Below are 26,573 nucleotides of genomic sequence, written 5' to 3' on the forward strand. Positions count from 1 at the left end.
AGATCATGGAAAGATAAATAAAGCTCTCAAATTACTACTTTTATCCTTTGAAATTCCGATCAGACAATATTTTTGTAGCTACATCTGCAACCACACACTTAAAAAATAAAAATCAAGAAATAAAAATAAATTAATAAATTCATGATGTCTCTGTATGATGTCTTCTTACAAAAAAACAAACAAACAAACAAAAACAAAAAAAAAAAACAAAACAAAAAAAAAAAACAAAAAAAAAAAAAAAAAAAAAAAAAAAACCAACCACTGCTTAGAACTCCAAATAACCTGTTTTTTCCCCTTTCAGAATTTTCCCTTCTTTCTCCTCTTGGCTTTCTTGCAAGCAGACAACTTTTAAAGCAAAACCAGAATGAACTAACAATTTAACACTCCATTGTACTGTATCTGAATAGTAGAAAAGCAAATGCTGAAGATAGCCTTTTCAAAATTAAATTCAAGTGTAAAGGTTAAAGTAGCCAACAGGGAGGAAAAAGCTGTAAAATTAGAGTGGCTTGCTGCATCAGTAGACACCTTGTAGGAATACTGTTGCACTGAAAATTGTGAATTATCACCTCAGTTTCTTACTGTTTACATTTAAAAAGGAAGGATGGATCATACTATGCAGTACTTACCAAAAACTTGAAGGAATGTCTGTTTTTTATCATTTCCTGCTTTGTTTTTAGCATTACAGATATAAGGACCTGCATCAGTATTTTTGATATCTCTTATTGTTAGTTCTGTATTGCTTCCTCTCAGCATATATTTTTCATTTTCTTCAATAGGTTTACCGTTCCTAAAAAATAAGAAAGATGTATAAATCAACCAGTAGGTTCCAAACTCTGAAACAATGTGCTATAGAAGCATTAATATGTTGTAAATAATCTCTGAGGGAAGAGACTGCTATTATGCTAGCCTCAAAAATGCATTAACTCACATGGACTAAATTGTCAGAATGTACAGAAGAGAGTTGATTTTAGCATGAAAAAAATTGTTCTGCAGGATCACAGTGTTTTTTCGTAAGAATGTGCGCACTGTAGTCACAAGCAAAGCATTCTGAACTTCATTTTGATGTTTAAGACTCCAGCTTCACAATTTTATTGTCATGTTCTAAAAGATATGCATATTAAAAATACTATAATATCTTTATTCTTAATTTTCAATATTGATAATGTTAGAAAAATGCTTGTGAATAGAACTCTAATGTATGGCTTACACTCAGTGAAGATAGAAGGAAACTGGTTAGACAAATACATCCTTATATGTGAGAAACATTTAAAATCATATTTTCTAAGTGTAACTGTTGCAGCTCACATTAGTAATAATGTACCAACTTCTAAAAAATGTTTTCAATTACATACACGTAGAGCCTATTGGCACATAAAGACCCCTTCCAAATTATTTCCTCTCAGTTGTTGTTGTCTAGCCACAACTTAGTGAGCAAGCATGTCTCCAGATGTTAGAATGAGTTCTGACCAGATGGTACAGAAATAATAAAACCTGTGAATAATTCTGAGGGCTGATCGAAGCCTGACCAGTCCATTTGAGCATCTTGGCATACTCACAGTTATCAAAACAGCTTCTTTTTCAAGAGTGCAATTTTAATTTCTTTTATTTCTTCTCATTCTGCCTAGTTTGCTGTAGGCTTCTTTTGATCTTATTTCTGTTGAATCAACATCCCCTTCTCATAAGCACCTACATAAAAATTGCCTGATTTTTATAAGCATGGATAACCCTGCTGAGAACGCCAACTTCTTGAAAACAAATTATTTGTAAAATTAAACCAATATGCATTACTGAAAAATTCTATTCTATCCAATATGTGTAGTTTAGGGCATCTAGTTTTATTTCAAGATTTAAGCAACAATGATTTTCACCATCTTCTCACATAATGCTAATAAACTACATATGTTTCATATTTTCTAAAATAATATATTCCCTAAAAACAAGACTACTGCTTCTTTCTTGGGAACATTAATATCTGTTAAAAGGATTCCCCTGGCATCCCCAGCTTGCATTTTAGTAACATTTTTGTAAATAATTCTAGTCCACTTAGTTGTCTACTTCAACATTACTGTGATACTTGTTTATCTCCTCTCCAAAGCAAATAATGGAAATTGTTTTGCAGAACATAAAAGGTCTCTTTTTCCACATAGGTCATTTAAACAAAAAAAAAAAAAAAAAAAAAAAAAAGTAGTGATTTCTGTTAGGAGAAAAAATCTATATTCAAGGTCAGAAGAAGTTTCCAAATGTCTGTTATCACAAACATCACCTATTTCTATGACAATTTCTAAGCAGAAGTGAGATTACAAGCATTTCCCTGGACCCTCTAGTGAACAGGAGAGATTCAGATTGATGCTGATATTGGAGAAAAGGAAAACATGAATAACACATTAAAAGTGGATTATTTCTCTTGTCAGATAATTCTAAATCCTGTCAGTAAAGATAAGGGCATTTATCCAGCTAAACTTTACTAGTATAAATTATCTCCACAGATATAAACAATCATCATGTTTTCAGTAGGACTATTCACAGGAATAAAGATTTGCAGTTGATGACCTGTACACATTTGGATCTTTATCTTTCAATCCTGGCTAATTTAATTCTATTAGTGTATTGCTTCTCTAAAGGTTACGTTTTATACTAATGTAATATCAACTTCAATAGGGGTATCAGTTAACTGGTGAAAGAATTAGATTCTCTCAGTCCATGAAATATCAACAAGATATATACACACATTAAATAGAGCAGCAACTAAACCTTGCTGACCTTTCTTCTTGACTAGGCATTTCAAACAGACTAATCTGTAAGTGAACTAAATCATTATATTGAGAAAGACTGACACAGTGGTACAGATACCTCCATTTTAAATTGACAAAATCTTAAACATTGTCAATACCTGTAAATAAAAAGGGTTGACATAAATAGTTAAAGCTTTACCACACTAGCTACTGTTTTAAGGAATTTAAAGCATGAAACTACTGTTTTGTCCAGTATCTTGCTTACAGTCAACACAGAGGGACATATAAGACTCCTCAATGGTACTGTCATTTGATTTTAAAAATACAGCCATTTTTAATGACTAGCTAAAGTTGACCTGTTAAATCAGTTAACTGGAAACCAAAATGGAAACAAAACAAAAGAAAAACAAGAAATTATTTTCTAATTGACTAAAATACAGTGGATTGTAACAAAGGTAAGATGACACATTGACAAATCCAAATTATTCAGGCCTTGCTAAAGAAATAGAGCGAACGAGAAAATAATTGGTGTCAAAGCCCATTTTAAAAGACAACAAAGACACGAGAACATTGAACTGTGTACAAAAAAGATCCTTAATCGTGATGAACCATCTCAATAGGTACAGATATACTTTCTATGCCATATAATGAAAATCCTCCAGCGGAATGGAGTAGAAATCATTCCCACCCTTTTTATAAACTCTCCAGAATGCTTGGTATACTTTTGAACGTTTTACAAGTAAACATTATTCTCTGTTGTCATAGTTTGCATCTCTCTAGACATTTTTCCTTATCATAGCTATGTATTCAGAAGACAGAATTCCATTAAGTCACTTTATTACACATGCCCATTTTATAGATGGTTATCCCCAGGCAAACTAAATAAAATGGCTGAACTCACGTAGATAAGTGGTACAGTTAGGAATAAAACTTAACACGTGATTCCCATAACTTGCTGTAACCAAAAATCAGCATTAACACTTAATGAAATTCAAGATGTAATTCCACTTGTTTATTAGAAAAGAAACACGTAAAACTGAGGTTAATCTGAACTTACATTTAACATCAAAAAACACATTAAACAGAATGAAATTGGTAATATGAGACCTTGGCCATTAATTCTGATAAACGGATTCAATTAGGTTCTCAACACATGACAAGTATATTAATCAAGAAGGATTATGTTGATCTAGTTTTCCTATGCCTAGTCTAGTTTCTAAAAAAAACCCCTTTTGCAATATTCTAGAAAACAAATGTATTTATCTTGACATATCTGCAAGATAAATCCAATGACAAGGAGAAGAAATCAGCAGATTCTGAATCCTTTTAACTGTCTACCTATATGTGAGTAAAAAAGAACCTGAACAGTTCAGGACAGAGATTTCAGAAATGCAATGCAGAAATTTAGTACTGGAATACAATTCAGAATCAAGTTTGCATCCTCTAGAAAAAAATAATTCAGCTCCTCCCATCTTTTTTTCCCTGCTTGCATATCAAAAATAATAGCCTGTTGCAGAGACCAGGGGCCTTTTCCACCTACCACTTGACAGCCTTTCACCATCAGCAAATAAAAAAGCAAGAATATTTTCTACTGCCAAGAATTTATATCATAATAAGACAAAAAAAAAAAAGACTGAAAAGAAAAAAACAAAAAACCAAAACACAACAGGGAAGGGATGCACATTACTCACTATGAGATAGTTCCTGAAATAGGAACAGAACAGAAGCTTCCACACTTAAGATTCCGTATCCAGTACTGTGAAGCTTCTGTAATTAACAAGCTGTGAAGCCTTTGTGAATAGTTTAAATGAATGGTTTAAAAAAGTCAGTTGCCTCAGGGGCTGGCAAACCAAAGGAAAATCCTTTAGTAAGCTCTGATCAGTAGACACAGAGATAAGTGTCTCTCCAAGACACAGCCTGTGTACATACTGTAATATTTATAAAATGTTGGAAAAAAATCCACAACTGTAAACAGAGATATTCGCAAACGGTGGAATTTTATGCATTCTTTCTTAACAGTATAAAACATTAATGTTGGTTGTCCTAGAACATGGCCATTTGGGATACTAGATTTCAGACAACTCTTAAGAATTGTTTGAATTCAGTATTAGTTCTTTAAAATGGGCTCTGTGTATTTTGTTTTTCTTTTTACTCCTCTTCATCAAATTTTGAATTCACATCAAGGAACTCACTTTGCATTCTATTTACATCACCTGAGACACAAATTCCACAAAAGAAAAACTTAAATCCATATTGGACTTATGGCATGTTAAGGTAAAGCTGTCAATCAAAGGAAGCTAACATTTAAAATGAATCTAACATTGTTCAAAGATTCCAAAAGAGATTAAGAATTTATGTAAATCCCTTCTATGTCCATTTTGAAAATGAAGTGACCTTTTAATTCACCTGAAATAATATAAGTATATGCCACTTATTCAGGTCTAAAATAGAACTGTGTGGTGTTATGAGGTGTCTGAGATACTTTATATCTCAAGACTGATGCATATCTTTGTTAAAATTGAAAGAACATAGAGCGCACAGATATCTAAATTTTTACAAATGTTATATAGTAAGTAGCCCCAAATGACATAGCTATATTATGTTCATGTCATTGATATCATCAAAAAACACACATGAACTTTAAAAGCAGTTCCATTTTCAAAACATACTACATTTTTAAAATTACATAAAATACCCTTCAAACTTATTCAGTGAAACATTCCCACATCCGAGTGGTGACTAAAGCCATACCTCCTCCTGAATCTCATTGAAATGGAGAGGTAGGGTTAGAATCTATTTTTACAAATGGCGAAAATATTTATCAGCATTGCTGTGCTGTATTGGATATTTATTTATTGCATAACTGCATATGCTTTTACCTGCTGCATTCACAGGCAAAAGTTGTTGTAAGATTTTTGCTTGTATTGTTTTTGCGATATGGACTCATTGCATCAGCTTTGTTTCCACTCAAATATGAAGAAATCATGACAATATGGTAGTTACTTTTTATATTTATCTCACCTGCTGGTAACATGAGTGAATATGAACTTGTGTGAGCTCACTCACTTCTTAATTCTGAATTTAGATGTTAGAACAGAAATGGACAGCAAATGCTCTTAAAATTCGGCACAGAAATTAAAGTTGCACATCTTAATGGACCGTGATAGGAAATTGTGACACATTAAACCAATACGCTCTGATGTGCCGACCGCAACTGAACTTACCTATACCAACTGATTTCAGGTGGAGGTGATCCAGTGGCTTTGCAAAACAAAGTTACTGCCTCTCCTCGATCTGCAGTGGCATTAAAGGATTTCTGTAGCATAATAATTGCAGGGGGAACTGAAAAATAAAACATTATTTCCTATTAATGGAAAAGTAAATTATATGTGTTTCTGGAGATATTGAAAGCACAGGATAGGATCCTTTGCTAACTTTGTAATTTATGGTTACACTTAAAGATCAAGTTACAATATAAATCACTGTTACTTGTATTTAGTTTTCTTAAACACAAGTTTTTTATTATTTTCAAGACATTTATAACATTTTTTTGCACTAGAATAATTTTTTAAAATGTCTTTTTCAGCAGTTCTTCAATTTTCTTACAGACCATTTTAAAATGATTGAAGTTATAACTATCATACGTAAGTCACATTACAGTTATGATGGGCACTAATTTAACTATCTCAAATGAAAATGTATCTCTCGCCTTTTTTTTCTTTCATTCAATTATAAAGTGGACATACAACTAAGTACTGATGTCAGATAGTGCTTTTAAAACAGGTGTCATTATGTAGTAGCCTTGATTATACATATTTAATTATTCTTACTGAACTTCCTCCTATTTCCTGGTCAGGAGTATCACACCAGCTTCAAAAGGTAAAATGTGATACAACCCAATGTACACATTTTATTTTTGGAAACTGTATTTCCAAAAATTGTAATTTTGTTCTGAGAATGAAGAATTTTGTCTGTTCTTGATGGTATAAAGTTATTATTAAAATTGTAACAGTTTCAGATAAATTCTACCCAACAGGAAAAATAGCCATAATATTTAAGACAGAACAACTCGTAAATTGATATTTAAGATCTCTGCTTATATGTAATTTTAACATAGCTGTCCTAGATTTCTTTCCATTAACTATCAAGCAAATAAATAAAAATAATCCCAGCAGGATGGAAGGAAGAGGAATGAGGAAAATAAATAATTGTCAGAGAAAGTGAGAGGAAAGGGAAAAGATTAGAGCTTCACAAAATATAGGTCTCTGCAAGAAAGAACATCTTGTTATCACAGTAACTTGGAGTTATCCTTTGTAGCTTTAAATTTTACTAGGTAAAAGAAGGAGAAACAAGAAACCCCAATGAATTTGCTTTTGGATTCCCATTGCACTTCCACAGATTTTTCTCACAAACTGTTGAGAACCAACTTCTGTTGCTTTGTACCAAATATTTTAGCTTTAGTATTCTACTTGAGAAGCTGTTCCAATGATCAGTAAGTAAACATTGTTATGTATTTTTCACACTTTTTTTATTGTGTGCTGAAATCTATGTTTCACAGATCACTTCTTTCCTATCTGAAACTGCATGGGCCATTACTCAGCATACAAACCCCTTCTGTTGTGCAACAGCAGTTTATCCACCTCCCATGATATAATATCACTTAGAAAGCATTTAATACATTTTAGCCATTTTGCAGTGCATTGTAATGTCTAGACCTGAAAATATACTCGGTAACACAAGGGAATTAAGCAATTCTTTGCCAGGAGTAGCAGGTTCTTCAGTGCTCACAACTAAATACTACAAGACTATGACTCAGTTCAGCATATTACTTAACTGAGCACATTACTTAACTGCTTCAATCCTTCAAGAGTACTGCAATGACAATGAAATGAAATAATACTTTTTTCTTTTCAAAAATCAAATTTTATTTTTCTCATTATTCTTTCTGGGAAGAGATCTGTTTATCTTTGGTTCTGTTCTTGTATGTACGCAAGCTGGAACTAAAGTCTGAACCTCAAAAAGGAAAAGTCAAATGAATCTATATTAGCAAGTCTCTCACATTTCACACCTGAAGTGGTAAAATCCAGTCACTTCTAAGTGAAAACAATTCTTTTTCATTTATGTCAGTGAGATCAGGATGTCCATCTCATTATGAAAATTCCCAGACAGTAAAGTAAAACTTAAAGAAAAAAATCTATAAACTCATTAAGAAAAAAAAAAAAAAAAAAAAGTTATTGTTTTCAGGAGGACTTGAATTATTTTGTTCTATATTAACTTTTTTTTTTTTTTTTTAAATTTACAAGAACCGGCCAACGAGACCTCATGTTAAATATGGTAGAGAAGAAATGCTATAAAAATTTAAGTGTTGCAAGGAGAAATAAATATCTAAACATTAGATTTCATAGATAATCCAGCTCAAATGTATTTCAATTTATTGCACATTATAACCCCTCAAAGAGTTTCATACATTAGAAACCATATTTTATATATCAAACTTTATTCCAAGATTTTTTGTTAACTATTTTTGAATAAAAACGCATTCCATTCATATGTAATCTTTAAAGCATTTTACAAAAAAAAAAAAAAATGAACAGTCAGATAAAACTAAAGATGTTTTCCAATATATATTTACTCATGTTACTTTCACACTTTATGTTAAGCCTGTTTCACGTATCACTTCTTTTCTACCTGAAATTGCCTTGGCTACAGATTGGATATGGAAATACCATGTCCCCAGAACAACAAACTTCTAAATTCATGGGCCAATAATCTAGACAAACTGATTTTAACACTGTCACTTCAAATTTACTCAGTTTTCTTCTATTCCATAAGTTAATAGAGAGAGGATTTGAATTGCATTTCCAGGCCTTCACTATCACTCTTCAGCACAGAATCCTGGTCTTGCAATACTGACCAGAACACCGAATATCACTTTCAAAATAGCGTCTTTTATAGTTTTTAGTGATTAAAACTATGTGCATGTGACTTCAGTCATAACTGCTGCTTTGATCAGCTAGTTTGGACACCGGTATAGAAGAGAACAAACTCTTCTATGGTCTGATGGAAATGCTATCCATTTCAACTCTACTTCCTCTTATTTACATCCCTCCTAGATGTGTATTAGACAATGTTATGTCAACCAGTTTAGCATCCAGATGGAGTAAAGAATGGAAGAAGTATTTTCAAGACACACCCCACTGTCTTCTCTAATTCCTTCTCTTCAAAATGAAATACATTTCTACATTATTACCATTATGTGTAGTTGTAAGAACCCATTATTTTTCCCAAAAATTCTAGACTATTTAAAATTTATATAATGATTATAAAACAAGACTTTCCCTTTTTAATGTAAGAAATTTATAAGAAAATAATTCTATTTATTACTCCAATAAAAAAACCCTGAAATTAAAAACAAAAATTGTCTTAAAGTCACCTTATTTCAGTCACTGTTATTAAGGAAAATAATAACATTCCATCCAGGTATCTAAGTTAAAAAATTCAATGCATTTTTACTTAGTCAACATCACTGGCACATGCTGCTTCATCAACTGTGCAACTTTTTTCTACTTAGGTACATAAACATGGGTGCAGCTATCTAACTGCAAGCAAAAAAAAATGAACTTTAGCAATATGTTGTTAAATCATTTGGGGAGTGGCTCTTCATCACTTTATTTTGGTGGCTGGAAAAAAAGAAGAACCAGGGAACTGCAGGCCAGTCAGTCTCACCTCTGTGCCAGGCAAGATCATGGAGCGGATCCTCCTGGAAACTGTGATAGGGCACATGGGAAATAAAGAGGTGATTGGTTACAGCCAACATGGCTTCACTAAGGGCAAATCATGCCTGAACACATCTGGTGGTGTTCTACAACAGGGTTACAGCATTGGTAGATAAGGAAAGAGAAACTGATGTCATCCACCTGGACTTATGCAAAGCTTTTGACATTGTCCTGAATGACTTCCTTGTCTCTAAATTGAAGAGACATGAGTTTGATGGATGGACCACTCAGTGGGTAAGGAATTGGCTGGATGGTTGCACTCTAGAAATGGCAGTCAATGGCTCAATGTCCAAGTGGAGAGCAGTGATGAGTGGTGACCCTCAGGGGTCAGTGTTGGCACCATCACTGTCTCACATCTTTGTTGGCAACGTGGACAGTGGTATTGAGTGCACTCTCAGCAACTTTGCTAATGACACCAAGCTGTGTGGTGTGGTTGACATGCTGGAGGGAAGAGATGTCATCCAGAGGGACCTCAACAAGCCTGAGAGCTGGGCACACGTGAACCTCAGGAAATTCAACAAGGCCAAGTGCAAGGTCCTGCACATGGGTTGGGGCAATCCCAAGCACAAATACAGGGTGGGCAATGAGTGGATTGAAAGCAGCCCTGTGGAGAAGGACTTGGGTGTGTCAGTTGACAAGAAGTGTAACATGACCCAGCAATGGGTGCTCGCAGCCCAGAAAGCCAAATGTATCCTGGACTACATCAAGAGAATTGTGGCCAGCAGGTCAAGGGAGGTGATTCTCCCCCTCTATTCTGCTCTCATGAGACCCCACCTGCAGCACTGCATTCAGCTCTGGGGCCCCCAGTATGAGAAAGACATGGACCTGCTCAAGTGGGTACAGAGAAGGCCACAAAGATGGTCAGGGGGCCTGGAGCACCTCCCGTATGAGGACAGTCTAAGGGAGTTGGGGGTGTTCAGCCTGAAGAAGAGAAGGCTCCGGGGAGACCTTATAGCGTCCTTCGAGTACCTCAAGGGGACCTACAGGAAAGATGGGGAGGGACTCTGTCAGGAAGTGTAGTGATAGGATGAGGGGTAATGGTTTAAAACTGAAAGAGGGTAGATTTGGATTAGATATAAGGAAGAAATTTGTTGCTGTGAGGGTGGTGAGATACTGGAACAAGCTGACCAAAGAAGCTGTGGCCGCCCCCTCCCTGGAAGTGTTCAAGGCCAGGTTGGACAGTGCTTTGAGAAACCTGATCTAGTGGAAGGTGTCCCTGCATGTGGCAGGGGGTTTGGAATTACATGATCTTTAAGGTCCTTTCCAATCGAAACCATTCTATGATTTGATATGATTCTATGGAAGAGTAAAGTTATAAATTTGAATAGTTTCTACATACAAATACTGTCATCATAAATTCTTTTTATACCAAGCTTTGATTATCCTCTAAAGTAAGTATTATTGCTTATCTTATGGAAAAGGAGACATTGTGGAAATACAGCCATGTAGCTTTTAGTAGCCTACAGATTGCTCTATTTTTTCTTTTTTTTTTTTTTTTTTTTTTCTTTTCTGAATCCAAATCACTCATAGGTTTTCCTTTTCACCAAATACCAGTACAATTTTATTTTCCTTTCTGATTTTTAATATTACTCTAAAAGCCATTTTGAGACATGTTTAATACATTTAGCTTTATGTAGGAAAACCTATTTATTCCTATAAATGAAGCAGAAAATATTTCTTAATTGATACCACTCTACATAAGCAACCATGTCAGAATCACTGTTAGCAACTGCTTCTCCTCCAACACTGTGAACTGAAGTCTAGAGGTAAGTGTTAGCATTCTCATCTAGTAATAATAAATGTATGGAAAAAAAAAAATGTGGATATAATCCACTAATAAATGATATGAAGTCAATCTGATGCTTTAAGTTAAATACAGGCTTTCTCAGCTCAACTGCATATAAACATCAGATACATGTGAAAGGTGTTCAGAATGTAGGTTCATATCTGTGTACATAAACAGCAGCAGAAGAAAATCTCGTTCAGCATTTTAAGTGACACTAGATGCACTGTTGGAACTGTACATAACCAGGAGTTGAGGTAATGCAGCACCACAATGAACAGAGAGGAAAACAATTTGTTGAGGGGAGCTTCATAATGCTTAGGGCACGTACTGTTATATTATATCACAATACATAGGATAATCACCCATTTGCTTCTCACTGTCTGTACACTATCTGCAACAACCTAAAGAATTCTGCTTCAAAGATTGCTGCTTGACTATACAGCTTAAGTAATACCGGTGCAAGATTCTGCTCTTTATCCTGAAATTAACTGAGAATTCAACTTACATAAAGACTTGCGTCAACGGGGGTGTGCTGAGAAGGACCAATCAAGGACAAAGCATTTAGAACTCAGCACCTAATATGCACGATGGAAGTAGTTTCATTGAAAAACTGACATTAAACAGAATGCATAGATAAAAAATGCCCTTTATGAACTGCATCCTTTCCAGACAATATATAGATATTTATTTTTCAACAGCTCAATCCTGAATTTAAGATGCTTATAATACCACTTTTCAGATAACTCATTATGTATTTTACTCCTTATAACAGTAAAATGTTAAAAATCTGTAAGTAATACTGTTAATCCTAATAAAATCTTAATAAAATGTATCTGTGACTTTTGGGACAGTTAATAAAATATGTTAATGCAATAAAGGTGAATAACTGAAAAATCAAGTGTGTTTTTTTAACAGTAAATGACAAAAGACTGAAAAATACAGAGTGAACTGAACTACTACATATTAGAATCTGAAACTGAAGTCTTGCAGCGATTGTCAATGTTCTGTGAATGATTAAAAACTGTAATCCAGGTTTTAAATATTTATATTCACTGATACTATGAAATGCAATGAATAGCATAGCAGATTTTTTTAAAATATTAAGCAATTATATTTATAGAAAAACAATACTAAACAGACATGACAACTATATTAACCTGTTTAATCAGAATTTTTTTAGAAGCTGATATATTTTAAAATAAGCTATAATAATCAAGTAGAAAAAGAAGTCAACAACTTTTTCTCCTTACCATTCACAATAACAATTATGTCCCGAAAGTCAATTTCTCCTCTGGCTTCCACTCTTCCTTCACATCTGTATACTCCTTCATCACTTTTATTGATATTAAGAATTCGGAGATTATTGTTTGCTAATACTGCAAATCGATCTAGAAAGGCAAGTAAGAGATTAAGTGGTGTTAGTAAATCAAGACAACACAAGGAACACTAACTTAAATGAGTAATATTTATGCACTCCTCTGTACAGTCAATGTTCACTTACAAAGCATTTGTCAATTTATAAGCAAAATGTCAGCCAAGAATTTTTTTTCCCACTCCAAAATACACTGCCATTTCTTAAAATTCAACCTGGATTTCCCACCCATAACTTCTTACTTACTCTGAGGAGTCATCAAATGTAAGTTAAATTTATAAATTATTGCAAAATGAGTAGAATATTCATGAACACCTACATAGAATATGAGAAAGATTAAAAAGATATAAAAAGATAAATAGAGAAATTTATAATAAGTAAGAAAATGCTTCTTCCCTTTCCGTCTAGATTAACCAACTGTCTTAGTACCCATTTTATGGCACTATGCTTAATAATTTCTCAGCTTGCTTGCTCTCCTTCCCTCCTCCTGTTCCTTTGCTCATTCACTATTAGTCAATGATGCATCTCACCAGTCTTAGCACTTCATAGAAATAGATAAGAAGACATAATCCAAACCACTCCACCTTCTGCATAGTGCAACAAAAACTGAAATTCAGTACACTTTTTGAATAGCTTAAATTAATTGAAAAAATTAGATTCTTATGAAATGTGTATATGCTTTCCTGCACATGCAGCAGCAAAATTGCAATCTTCAAGAGTAAACTGAATCTGAATTTAATTTTTCTCCCCTTTCTGTCTGAACTGGTGTGTTGGGTTTATGCAGCAAGATGTTGGCAGCAGGAGGGCTGGCGGGCGGGGGCTGTGAGGGGAGGGCGGGGCCGCCCCGGGCCGGACACATCCGGTTCCAGCCGGCTCCAACCCACCCACCGCAGGGCACGGGTGGGGCCTGTGGCCGCGGTGAGGGAGGGCAGAACGGTGCCTGGCTGGGAGGGGAGAAGGGTGAGGAACGGCCCTGAGAGCCCCGAGGGGAGGAGGAAGGGAGGAGGTGCCCCAGACACCCCAGCAGGGATCCCCTGCAGCCCCTGAAGAGACCATGGTGGAGCCATGGAGGACCCCATGCTGCAGAAAGTTTATCCTGAACAACTGTAGCCGTGGGAAGGATCCATGCTAGAGTTGTTACAGGCTGACAACAGCCCCCACATCCCATCTCCCTGCACTGCTTGGGATGGAGAAGGTAGAGGAGTCAGCAATGAAAGAGAGAAGTTGGGACTGGGAAAAAGGAGGGTAGAGGCATTGCTTTAATTCTTTCTGTTTCACCATCCAACTTAACTGGCAATAAATTCAATTAATTTTCTCCAATTCATATGCATTTTGCCCGTGCAGGTAACTGACAAGTGATTTTCCTGTCTTTATCCTGGCCAATGAGCTTTTCATCATGTTTTCCCCCCATCCTGTTGTATTGGTTTTGCGTGGCAAGGTTTTGGTAGCAGGGGTGGCTTCTGTGAGAAGCTGCCAGAAGCTTCCCCCATGTCTGATAGAGCAAATGCCAGCTGGCTCCAAGACTGACCTGTTGCAGGCCAAGGTTGAACCCATCAGCAGTGGTGGTACTGTCTCTGACATAACATTTTAAAGGGGAAAACAACTGTGGTGGAACAACAGCAGCTGAGAGAGGAATGAGAATATGTGAGGAACAACTCTGGGGACACCAAGGTCAGTGAAGAAGAAGGGGGAGGAAGTGCTGCAGGCACTGGAGCAGATTCCCCTGCAGCCTGTGGTGAAGACCATGGTGGGTCAGGCTGTGACCCTGCAGCCCATGGAGGTTAACGGTGGAGCAGATCTCCACCTGCAGCCCATGGGTGACCCCACACCAGAGCAGGTGTATGTGCCCAAAGGAGGCTGTGACTCTGTGGGAAGCCTGCACTGGAGCAGTCTCCTGACAGGACCTGTGGAAAGAAAGAAGTGCACACTGAAGAAGGTTTGCTGGCAGGACTTGTGACCCTGTGGGGGACCCACACTGGAGCAGTGTGCTCCCGAAGGACTGCAGCCCATGGAAGGGACCCACGCTGGAGTAGAATGTAAAGAGCTGCAGCCCTGTGTGAAGGACTCACATTGGAGAATTTAATGGAGGACTGTCTCCCATGGGAGGGACCCCATGCTGAAGCAGGGGGCGTGTGATGAGTGCTCCCTTTGAGGAGGAAGGAGCACCGGAAACTTGTGCTGAACTGACTGCAACCCCCCTTCCCCACTCCTCTGCACCACTGTGGGGAAGGTGGTAAAGAAAATCAGGATTAAAGTTAAGACCAGGAAGAAGGGAGGGGTGGGGGGAACATGCTTTTTAAGGTATGGTTTTATTTCTCATAATCCTACTCTGATTTCATCAGTAATAGATTAGTTCTCCCCAAGTCAAGTCTCTTTCACCTCTAATGATAACTGGTGAATAATCTCTCTTCCCATCCTTATCTCGACCCATGAGCCTTTTGTTATATTTTCTCTCCCCTGTCCAGCAGAGGAGGGGAGAGTGGCTTTGGTGAGTAACTGGCATCTATGCAGGGTCAACCCACCACACTCGTAAGTGTGGGAGAGTGGCTGGGTGTGTGCCTGGAAGCAGGCCAAGGTCGACTCACTAGGTCAATATTAGCGGACTCTTTTGAGGAGAATTACTTCCTGCAGTTCACTGTAGGTGGTTTTTGAAGAACCTGTGTACTTGTTCTTTAGATGTCTTTCTCATTCTATTTGAACCAGTGTCATCCTTGCAGTATTGGAGGATGATGAGATTTATTAGCTTTCAGTTTTAACTAGCAACCAAGTGTCATTCTTCACTTTGCTCTCCTTTTTGATTCTGCTAGATTTTTAAAGCATGCTAGATTTTCCACAACGCAATACTGATATTCAAAGCCAGTGTTAAGCAACACTTGGTAGAAAAGCTTTTATGTAATTATATAGCTACGATTCTATTCATGGAACATATGTACATGCATATTTACAAATAAAACAGCTTTTTATGCTGTATGAGTTCTGTTTCGCTACCAAGAACTCTATCAGAAAATGAAGAGAGAAATGAAAAAATAAAAACTAATTATGCTTCACCTGATACAGGTTTATAGGACATTAATTTCCTCAACACATTTATGCTAATTATGTCTAGTTTATTAAAGTCATGCTTGAACATTAATGCCATTTCACACACTACCACATACAAATTATGTAAGAATTTTCTTTCTTGTCCCTACACAATTCCCAGAAAGCTGTGCTTCAAATTGTTTTGAAAAGGTGAAATCTAGCTCCTCCTTAAGCACTGGAAGCCTCTTTTTTTTTTTTTTTTTAACGTATTTAATGTGCAAGATCAATGACAGGACTGTAGATCACCTTTATTTCTAAATAATAAGAATTTCACATGCACACACTACAACCTTGAGTTTTATCACATGCAGAGATAAAGACTGATTAGAAGGTGAATAAGCTGGTTCATCAACAGTGTTAGTTCCATTTCCAGAAAATATGGAAAGTCCCGTTTTCCGAAAAAGACAAAGATGATTATAGAGACAGTACTGAAAAAACAGTTCACAGTTTTTGAGGGGGTAAATCAAATAAATTCTATATGCCTATTATTTGTAGAACTTGCATGTGGGGAAGGTGAGATTCATCTTCACCTAACTTTATCAGTCTAGCTGTTAGGGAATCTAGCCTAAGTAGATCACCTATAACCCCAGCTGCTTGTAGCTCAAAGGGTAACTTACACTCATATGAGTAAAATCTCACAATAGTGCAAAAGGCTTACCTACCTGGAATTCTCTGAGTTACTGTGCAAGTATACCAAAGTCAATGCAGTGTTTGGTCAGTGTCACAGCTTAGTGTGCACAGTGAAGTTTATCGGTGTATATTTTAAAAGTGTGTTCAACTCCTACATATATAGCAGCCCAGGAAGAGTTCCTGCAAAGGAGCTTCAAGCAATCTTCTGGGCGTTTGGACCCTCATGTTATTTCTAGACAAAATTCCCAACTGGAAAAAATGATACATGAAGGAAATTGTTGCATATGGTTTCTCTATAGACCACAGCAGCAGGGTAAATTCTACTTAAGCTGATGGGCTAATTAAAATCCTCCACTATAATGTGATTAGTCTTCTTTTACAATAACAGGTTAAAATAAGAATGTATAACTTAAAGAGTTACCAAAATACTAACTGTCAGCAATAGATGTGACTTCCTCATTCCGATACAACCAGCTGACAATGGGAGCAGGTGAACTAGTAACATGGCAAACAACTTCTGCATCTTCTCCCTGCCTGAACTCTTGTGGAGATATTATGTCTCGGAAAGTGAGCTTTTCTGAAAAGGAAGAAAGCAGAATACAGTAAGTGTCTCCCAGTTCACTTAGCATTAAAATTATATCTGACACCAAATCAGATAAAGATTACTATTAAGCCTTCTCATTGTGATAATAAAGAATTATTTCCATAACATAATTTTCTCAGATAGAAGACTCAAAAGGTCCTGGACACGATTTCCACTCTGTCTGCAGAAATAATTTTACAATCATTTTGCATTAAGAAAATATTTATTTATATAAACTAAGCATGTTTTATAAATATATTTTTAATTGTTTCCAATGTTCCAGAGCCCAGTTTTGAAGCTCTAGTTTTTTAGAGATTTATATGTTCTGGTTAATACTCTGCTTTTGTGTGTTATTCCTCATGATCCTATTACTGAATAAAAACCTCATGTTTTTACTCCATCAAAACTTGCATCAAAACCACCAAAATTATCTTGAAAAGTCTTATTAAAAAGTTATAAATTTAGCCTCACAGACTGTGAAAAACGTCAGCTGAGTAAAACATAGAATCTTAAAAGTCTTAAAAAAGCGAAACTATATGGATAAACTTAATATTATAAGTCATAAGAATTTGCAGCATTTTTTTGAGGAAATAACAAGATTTTTTTTAAGCCTGATGAGGCTTTCAATTTTTCAAACCCTAAATAACCAAACTCAATATTTAATTTTCTTAGTGGTTCAAATAAGTTCAGTATTATTAGAATTTTGTGTTAGAAGCCCAAAATGGCATTAATCTATTATGTCATACAAGACCTAATGAAGAAACCAACTGCCTGATAAAACATTCTGGAAGAATTTCTTGCACACAGAAGAAACAAAGCAACCTCAAGGTTCTCAAGGATCAAAGACTGCCCATTACATTTCAGAAGACACTTTGGAGAACATAAATCAGAGATGCAACTCCGCCTCCATGTTTTTGTATTGATGTGAGTGCAGGCTCAAATAATCCACACAGCTCCCACAGCAGAGCACACTTTTGTTATATACTTCTCTTACATACTTTCACAAAGTATTTGTATGAAATGTTTCAAGTATTTGACCATATATAAGTCAGAAGAAAAACTCTCACAGACATCAGTGAGTATTGAACCAGAGCCTAGGAGTACAGTGTATCCTGCTTTTCCCTTACAATAAATCACAAACGCGAAAAATGAAACCTTTATATGTCAGTTCCCACAAACCTGCATATTTCTTGTGTAGGTCTTTGGGTTTATCTAACCTCAGAATTATTGAAATTACCACATGCAAACTCTTCAAAAGATTTCAACCTTGTTCAGCACACTGCTAATGGAGTGACTGTCAGTTTTAAGCATACAAATTAATTCCACAAAACTTGAAATCCTTTGAACTTCCAACTTTCAAGACATCTTGTAATTGCTTGTAACTATCATCATTTTAATGGTTGCTTTATCAATAGATTTTTTTTTTTTAATTGTATGTCTTTTGTTATTTATACCTTTCAGAAGCAGTGCTTTATGATGCTACTCTGTATTTTCTGTTTCATTGCAATTTCTTAGCATCCACAAACATTTTTTTTAATGAATATTAAAAAAACTATTCTCCGGTAAAAGTAGAAAATGACTCAGTTCAAAGGCTGCTGGCATATGTCCCAACTTTTCACCAGCAAAGACCTTGCCTTATGTCTTCACTGTGTACTTGTTTAATGTACTGCTTTTAGGCATTTTTGATTGATCTAAAGAATATAGTACAATGTAAAGTTGTTTAATAAATTGAAAAACAAAGAAACAAACAAACACTCAGAGAATCTCTTACTACAATGGAATGTATTTACTTTTCAAATATACTCAATTAGTTGTTTGCAATTGAAATGCATTTTGGTTGCTTATCACATTAAGCTTCAATGCTTTATGGCAAAATTCCATTATAAGGCCAAGAATAGGAAAAGACTGACATAAAAATAACAAATTCAGTCTAAACACCATTCTTTTAATGAGATATATTGCACTTCTTGCCCTTTTATTTATGCACATATTTGTAATAGGTTGTACGTATATTTGTAATAAGAATTAGGCTGGCATAAGTTTTTCTCATTTCCTCTTTTCCATGAGGAGCATACAGTACACCCTCATAAAATAACACTTTAGGATACAAAGAAAAAGTGATCTACAACATCACAAGGTAGCCCCCCATTTAATTTAAGTCTTTGTCATAATATCTGTTAACTAAACTGCAAGAGATGCAGTTAATTGGAAGAGAAAGTTCAGAACCTGTGAAGATATTTTGATAAGCTTTACTTTCTCAATAGCAGTGGCTTTTTAAACATAGCCTTTTATTTGTTAATTGATAACATTTTACTTACGATAAATTTCCAAAACAACAGTAGCTTCTTGAGTTTGTCCTTTAGCATCTGTTGCTTGACACCGATATATGCCAGCATCTTCTATATCTGCATTATAAATGGTTAGACGTGATCGAACAGCTTCTTTCTGAACAACCACTCTTTGACTAGAAACAATCTTCTCTCCTTGAGGATTGTACCAATCTATGTTGTCAGGCTCACCAATGGCTACAAACAAAACCAAAAAAACAATTTAACATTAGAAGTTGAGACAGACATTATGCAACACATATGCCCAGCCAAGGCACAATGCCTATGCAATGTCAGAGAAATGCTAAATTATGAGAGCTGTGAAAAAGGTTGTAGGAAGACAAGCAAGGCAAAACCGCAGGCAGTATGACTGTTGAGATGAGATAACTAGTAGCTCAAGGATTCAAAAGGGAAAAGAATAAACACAGAAAGGTATAAAGTCTTAGAGGAAAGAAAGAGGCTGTTTGGCAGTCACTGCATCAACAGGTCAAATCATCAGCCAGTTGCCCTGTCAGTATAGTCAGATCGTGTGTCATTGTCAGTAGAAGAGGGCAACTCAGCTACATCAAGGATCCACATCAGGCAGCTGCATATGCAAACTCTTCTCCTCCTAACCGATACCCGCCTCACCAGAGAAGACTCTTTGGATGTCTTATTAGGTTGAAGAGGTTACTAAAGCTTAGCCTAGTAGTTTATTTAATTTCTTAGTTTAGACAAGTGAAAATATTTTAACTAAAGAAGCATCCCAACAGATATAAAACCTGTACTGATACAGACAATTCAAACTGAGTGATTTAGAGGCTGCAATGAATAGTTTATTGACTGCAAATGTGAAGACAGTGAAGAATTACTGTTGTCTTGGGTTTGAGTGAGTGGTGGGGCTTTTTGGTAGCTGGGGAGGGAGCTATAGGGGTGGCCCCCTGTGAGAAGCTTCTCGAAGCTCCCCCAGCTCCAAGTCAGCTCCAGCCCTGCACAAAAACTGAGCCAATCAGCTGCGCCTCTGCAATAACATATTTAAGATGGGATGTGGTGAGGAGTCAGACTTGTGAGAAGGAATTGCAGCAGCTGCGTGAACACCAAGGTCAGTGGAGGAACAGAGGAAGAAAGGAGGGGGGAGGTGTGCCAGAGCAGAGACCCCCCTGTATCCTGTGGTGAGATGGCAGGGCAGCCCCCCTCTGACACCCATGAAGATCTATGGTGGAGCAGACACTGATTTGTGGCCTGTGTTTTTCACCTGGATGATCAAGGTGCTGTGCCTGAAGAAGGCTGGGGTCTTGTGGGAAAAGATAGACCCTGCTGTTGTAGTTCAGTGCTGGGAGGATTGCAGCTTGTGGGGGTGTCCCATGCTGGAGCAGCTCGGAAAGAGCTGCAGCCCGTGGGAGGGACTCCAGTTGGAGAAAGTTGGTGTCCCACACCAGAGCAGTGTAAGGAAATGCTGTGGCCCGTGGGAGGGACTCATGTCAGAGAACGTTTGTGGAGGACTGTCTCCTGTGAACAGGGGACCACAATGGAGCAGAGGGAAGAAGTTCCAGAAGCTCTTTCCCACTGAAGATGGAAGAAGCAGCAGCACTGACTGCACCCCCCCATTCCCTGCCCCTGCGCTGCTGTGGGGAGGAGGTACCAATATTGGGAGCAGAGCTGATCCTGGGAAGATGGGAGGGGTGGGGGGGAAGTTGTTCTCAAGATGTGGCAGTGCTTCTCATGGTCCTACTCTGTTAAGTGCTGTTAGTGTCTGTAATAAATGTATGTTCTTTTTTTTCTTCCCTTAACAAGTCTGACTTTTGCTCGTGCCCATAACGGCTGATCTGCCACTTCCGGTCCTATCTCGAACCCCAAGCCTGGTTCTCTGTCCCTTCTTATTGCCGGAAGAGAAGGGGGAGACAGTGGCTGCGTGGTGTTTGGCTGCCGACTAGGCTCAAACCACGACAACTATTTATGTCAACTCTCACAAGTCAGTGTGAATATACAAAACTATGCTAATTTAAGTTGATATTATGAATCAATTAATTCAGTTTCACATTATGTAGAAGGTTCAAAATAAAAAAAAGAATACATACCTACAAATAAAATGAACACATACCTGTGCATGTGAAGAACTTGGATTCACCCACACTGAGCTCAACTTTGCTAAGTGAAATTGTAACTTGAAGTAGAGCTGAAAAATATAAATTAGGTTGTGAATATATTTTGGCATTTATCAGTTTGAATTTTATATTTTCAGGTTTTGCATTTTCTCATTCTATACTATAGAACCTGTTTAACAAATCTGAAAAGTTTCAGGTAAGTATTATATCTTTTTAACTAGAGTATATACAGAGGTAGAGAAAACAATGAAAATAAAGATGTTACACAAAGGATAACAGCCTCACATCCTAAAACTGAGGACAAAACTGAAGAAAAAAAGCAAATGGGATAGAAATACACATGAACATAAAGCCAAAAACTCCATGAGAATAAGGTGACTGGGAACAGTCAGCACAGACTGACCAAAGGTAAACAATGCCTGAAGAAGCCTTCCAGGATAAAATTATTAGTTTTGTGTACATGGGAAGAACAGTGGGTGGGAATTACCTTGACTTTACCAAGGCTTTTGACTCTGCCTCCCACAATATTCCATATTCAAGTGTACTGGGTATAAATAGCAAGGTTTTGGTAGCAGGGAATGCCTGCAAGGGTGACTTCTGTAGGAGGGAGGTCAAGGGTTGCACTGTGACAGATAGTTCTAACTGGCTCCACAACAGACCCACTGCAGGAAATGGCTGAGACAGCTGGAGGAGTTTGTAGCACCTCTTAGAACACCAAGACCGAGGAACAAGAAGGCCAGAGCAATAGGAGATGCTCCATGGCACAGTTGGTAACACCCCTGAAGGGACTGTGGCCCATGCATAAGCCCATGATAGAGCAAATACAGCCCCAAAAGGACTGTGGCCAATCCATAACAGAACAGAGGAAATAAGTTAGGCATAAGGACCAGTGGAAGAAAAGAGTGAGAAAGGAATGGCAGAAGGAAACCACTATGTCCTCACCTCAACCTCCTGCACCACCTATCACCTCACTGAAGGGACTGAGTATAACCTGCATTGATAGTGATAACAAGGGGAGTGAAGACTAAGAATGGGGAAAGGTATTTGGAACCTGGGAAAGGGGAAGAAAGGTGTTTTCCCTAAGTGGTTAAGTATTTGTCTCCTTTGTTTTCCAATGCTCAAATCAGTAATTAAACATTTATGTTAATAGTTGATAAATATAGTTAAATTCCCCAACTACAGTCTGTTTCCAATAGTTTTCTTGTCTTTACCTTGACCCATGAGTTTTCTCACTTCTAGTCTTACTATTTTCATCCATGTTTTGCTGAAGGTTGGGGAGTGAGCAATTGGCTTGGCCCAATCCACCACATCAAGTTAGGGTGTTACAGTCTGAATGAATGGAAAGCTAGGCCAGTAAAAACTAGTTGGATGGTTAGGCTTATAGACAGTGGCTAATTGGTCAAATTCTACCTGGAGACAAGTGGAGTACTGTAGGGTTCTGTCCTGGGATCTGTCTTATTTAACACCTTTATCAATAATGTAAAGGAGGTCATTGACCTTGGGATAATGGAAGAATTTATCAACAGGAACACCATAATACTCAATAAGGATAAATGCTATGTTCTGCACCTGGGAGGGAATAACCTGTTGGGAGTCATACAACCAGTGAGGAGAAGCTGGGGGGAGCTAGGCTCATTCAATCTGCAGAAGAGCAAGCTGTAGGTGTGTGGTGGTGCAACTCCTCAACTGTCTTGGGATGCTCCGTGCCTGGTGCAATTTCCCCCACCAGACCACATGCCAACCCAAGATGAATTGGGAAAGGTGGTGGACCAGAGCATTAAGGCATCCCCTTAGCATACCTGGTTCTTTCCCCCTCTCCTACCATTTCAGAATAATTAATAATAATAATAATAATAATAATAATAATAATAATAATAATAATAATAATAATAATAATAATAATAATAATAATAATAATAATAAAGGCAGTGGACAACAGTGTTAAGTCACTCCATTAGCACACCTGGTTCCTGCCCCCTCCTCTACTGCTTGGGAAGGGTAATGACAGTCAATCACCTCCACACAGACTAGTACATCCGTCCTTGGGTTGTGGCTCAAAAAGGATAATACCAGAACTTCAAGACTATCAAGTTCTGGGCCTGCGTAACTGGTGTAAAGTACCAGAATATTCCATCATCTGAGTTGAGCTGAAATGGAAAAGTACCTGACGAAAGTCAATTATATTAGGTCGTATAAATAGCAAATCTAAGTGAAACCCTTTGAGCTCTTCTGGATCGCAGCAAGCTGTGACCAGCATCACCCCTGAGTTGGGATGCTTCTCAGGCACAGACTCTTCAATGTTTGAGGATCATCTGCCCACAAAGCCAATGAAAGGCCAGGCTGAAGTCAGACTTCTTGAGGTTCAATTATTGCCCACTGAGGAATGCTAATATACTGTGAGTTCTCCAAACATGAGAACAGGGAAATTTTAACTATTGATTAGTCTCTTCCATTCAGCTCTTCACCTATCTATGTGCTTTAATATGCAGATTTGCCTTCACGAGTGTGGATGTCTATATATTTCACTGGATATCCAAATATTTCTGTGCTGTCTGTGTGTGTATGCTTTGTTTTTATACATATATATATTCTGATTTAGAATACTTTGTAGTAAGTGTCAATCATGTCATTCTTGAATCTGTAATTAAGTTGCTAATTATATTCTACCAAATCACCTTGTTAATCTTTAAATTGGTCCGTCATTAGGTGCTGCTAAAATTCAACCTATTGATCCACGTCACACCATTAACAGATCTTAAGTTGCTGCTAAATCATAACCACATCAAATATTTTCATTTGCAACAAGCGGAAACTAACAGCCAGCCACCCATGCCGATGGGAATTCAACAAGAAGATGGAGCCAGGCTCTTCACAGTGATACATGGCAGATAGATGAAAGACAAGTTGAAACAATAGGTTCAGGCTGAGCATAAGGAAGAACTTTTTCATGATGCTGACAGTCAGACCGTGGAGCAAATTGCCCAGAAAGATTATGCAATCTCAGTTCTTTCATTTTTCAAAAGCTCACGGGAGCCTTGAACAATCTGGTCTGTCTTTGTAATTGACTCTGCTTTGAGCAGGAGGTTGGACTAGAGCCCCTAAATCCCTTGCACCTTGAACTATCTTGTGGTCCCATGATCCTATGAGTAACCTACCCAGCGCAGCCAGTATTATTGGTGAAGGGCTTATTTAGGCAAAATAACTACGTATTGTTCAATAATCACAATTCCAGCATCATCATCATCCTAAATAGCTGCAGCTCTTTAACATCCAATATCTTACAAAACTGGGCAATAAATGTTCATGAACCAATAACAAGGATTAAGTCAGTCACGTTAATTTCAAGCTTCAATAAAGACATAGAAAGTCAGACAAAAAAAGAATTATTTTTCTAGAGAAGAAAATAATCTAAATTTTCATCTAGTATTATATATAGTAGAGAACTGGGCTGTATCTGAAGTTTTTAAAACATATTGTCTCAAGAATCTGGGGGTTTCAATCTTGAAATATAATAATTATGGTCTGTTTTGTGTATGTGAAAATATTTCACCTTTTTGAAAACTGTAACACAAACTACAATGTATACTGAATGTCCCAAGCTCACTGGATTCCTTTTCTATAATTTGTATGAAAGTCCAACAGGACAAATATCTTGAGAGGTAGGTAGTATTACATCCCAAACTAACTTTTTGGTGAGACAAATTTTACCCATGAACATGTTAGAATTTAAAACCTGCTAAAAACCACAATTATTCAGTTCTGTTGAAGAGAAGATTTTGAAGAAAATATGAGCACAGAAAAAGTAATTATCTAAGTAGTATTCCATACATATTAATGTGACAATCATTACAATGAAGTCAAAAGTGTCATGAAATAGATTTGCTATTACCTGATGTACTTTCATGTAATCAGACTGGATAAGCAAGAATTAGACCAGATTTGATTTTTTTGTTCAATAGTCATATCAAAAGGAAAACCAAAAAAAGGCAAAGAAAACCAAAGATTACTTCAGTATCAGTCTACCAAAGTAAATCTAACAGAATTGGGTATTTTTTACCAAAAAAAAAAAAAAAAAAAAAAAAAAAAATCAAAAAATCAAACATCTGTATGGTCAGTAACATTTTTCATGAGGTGTCCTGAATTGTGTATACTTTTCCTGAAGAGATCATCATGACTAAACTTACTTTTTGAAATGTTTAAATTATTATTAATATTTTATACCCTGCCACCCATAAGAAAATAGCTAACAAGGAAAACCACAAAAAGAACATATTCTACTTCAGGCAAAAGTAAGTATCTGTGTGTACTCAAGTTTGCGAATGTCAAAAACCGGTGGTCCATAAAGACTGTCAGGAAGAGGGCGTGACTATTTAGAAGTTAGGAAGAAATTGAAGTGGACTGTAAAAATGTTGAATCTAGTACCAGAGCAGGTACTAGTACCATCCTCATTGCAATAACAAGGAATACAGTGAAGGCTTCTTTTGGACAAACACGTATCACTGTCAGAGGAAGAGAGTGCTCATTCTCATCTATGGTCTTTATGTCCACAGTAGCAGAAGCAAAGGACAAGCTTAAGTGTAGGACAGTAAATGAGTTTCAGACAAAATTTTATTTTTGTTGTAATAAGCATCAAGGAGTACTAAATCATCTAGGAGGCTATTCAGAGCCTCACTTCTTTATTTACCTGTCATTTAACCTCAGGACATATAACTGCTGGTTGGAAACCAAGATACTAATAAATTCAGAGGCTAAGTAAAGAGATTAGAGTGATTTAGATCATTTATTTCAAATCACAGACTCACTTTTTAGGTCTTATGCCACCACTTGTATGGTAGTATGTTTTTTTATAAAGTTTGTAGTCTTGTAGAATTGCTTCAGAAATATATATTTTATCATTTCAGTAGTATTGCTTCAAGGACAATTTCATTGCTTAGTTCCAATAACTGTAATAACTGATGCTGAACTATGTAAAAGCAATAGACTAATAAATGTCAGGTAGAATGTAAGGAGCTACGAGATGAGAGGTGAAAAGCAAAGTTAGAGAATATTTTTCCTTTATCAACAAAACAGATATTTGAGACTGTAACACAGTTTTGACAGAGATAAACTCCATTTAAAATTCTTAGCATAAGTGCGGTTATAAACTCTGTGGAGACACATTAGCTACATCTCTGAAACCAAAAGGAAATCATATTTTCTACA

The 26,573-nt window shown here is 36.7% G+C and overlaps 1 protein-coding gene across 1 annotated transcript in view; it reads right to left on the bottom strand.

Moving 5' to 3' along the window:
- The window catches only part of NCAM2 (neural cell adhesion molecule 2), a 311,529-nt gene that overhangs the window by 128,070 nt on the left and 156,886 nt on the right, over positions 1 to 26,573 (bottom strand). The window contains exons 2-7 of the mRNA XM_032988334.2: positions 21,368 to 21,442; positions 19,279 to 19,485; positions 16,811 to 16,954; positions 12,545 to 12,682; positions 5,957 to 6,074; positions 627 to 787 (exon numbers count right to left, since the gene is read on the bottom strand). Of these exons, the coding sequence (XP_032844225.1) occupies positions 627 to 787; positions 5,957 to 6,074; positions 12,545 to 12,682; positions 16,811 to 16,954; positions 19,279 to 19,485; positions 21,368 to 21,442 (843 nt within the window). The remainder of the gene's footprint in view (positions 1 to 626; positions 788 to 5,956; positions 6,075 to 12,544; positions 12,683 to 16,810; positions 16,955 to 19,278; positions 19,486 to 21,367; positions 21,443 to 26,573) is intronic.

This window comes from Tyto alba, unplaced genomic scaffold (genome assembly GCF_018691265.1).
Source record: "Tyto alba isolate M040663 unplaced genomic scaffold, T.alba_DEE_v4.0 Super-Scaffold_14, whole genome shotgun sequence".
NCBI lineage: Eukaryota > Metazoa > Chordata > Aves > Strigiformes > Tytonidae > Tyto > Tyto alba.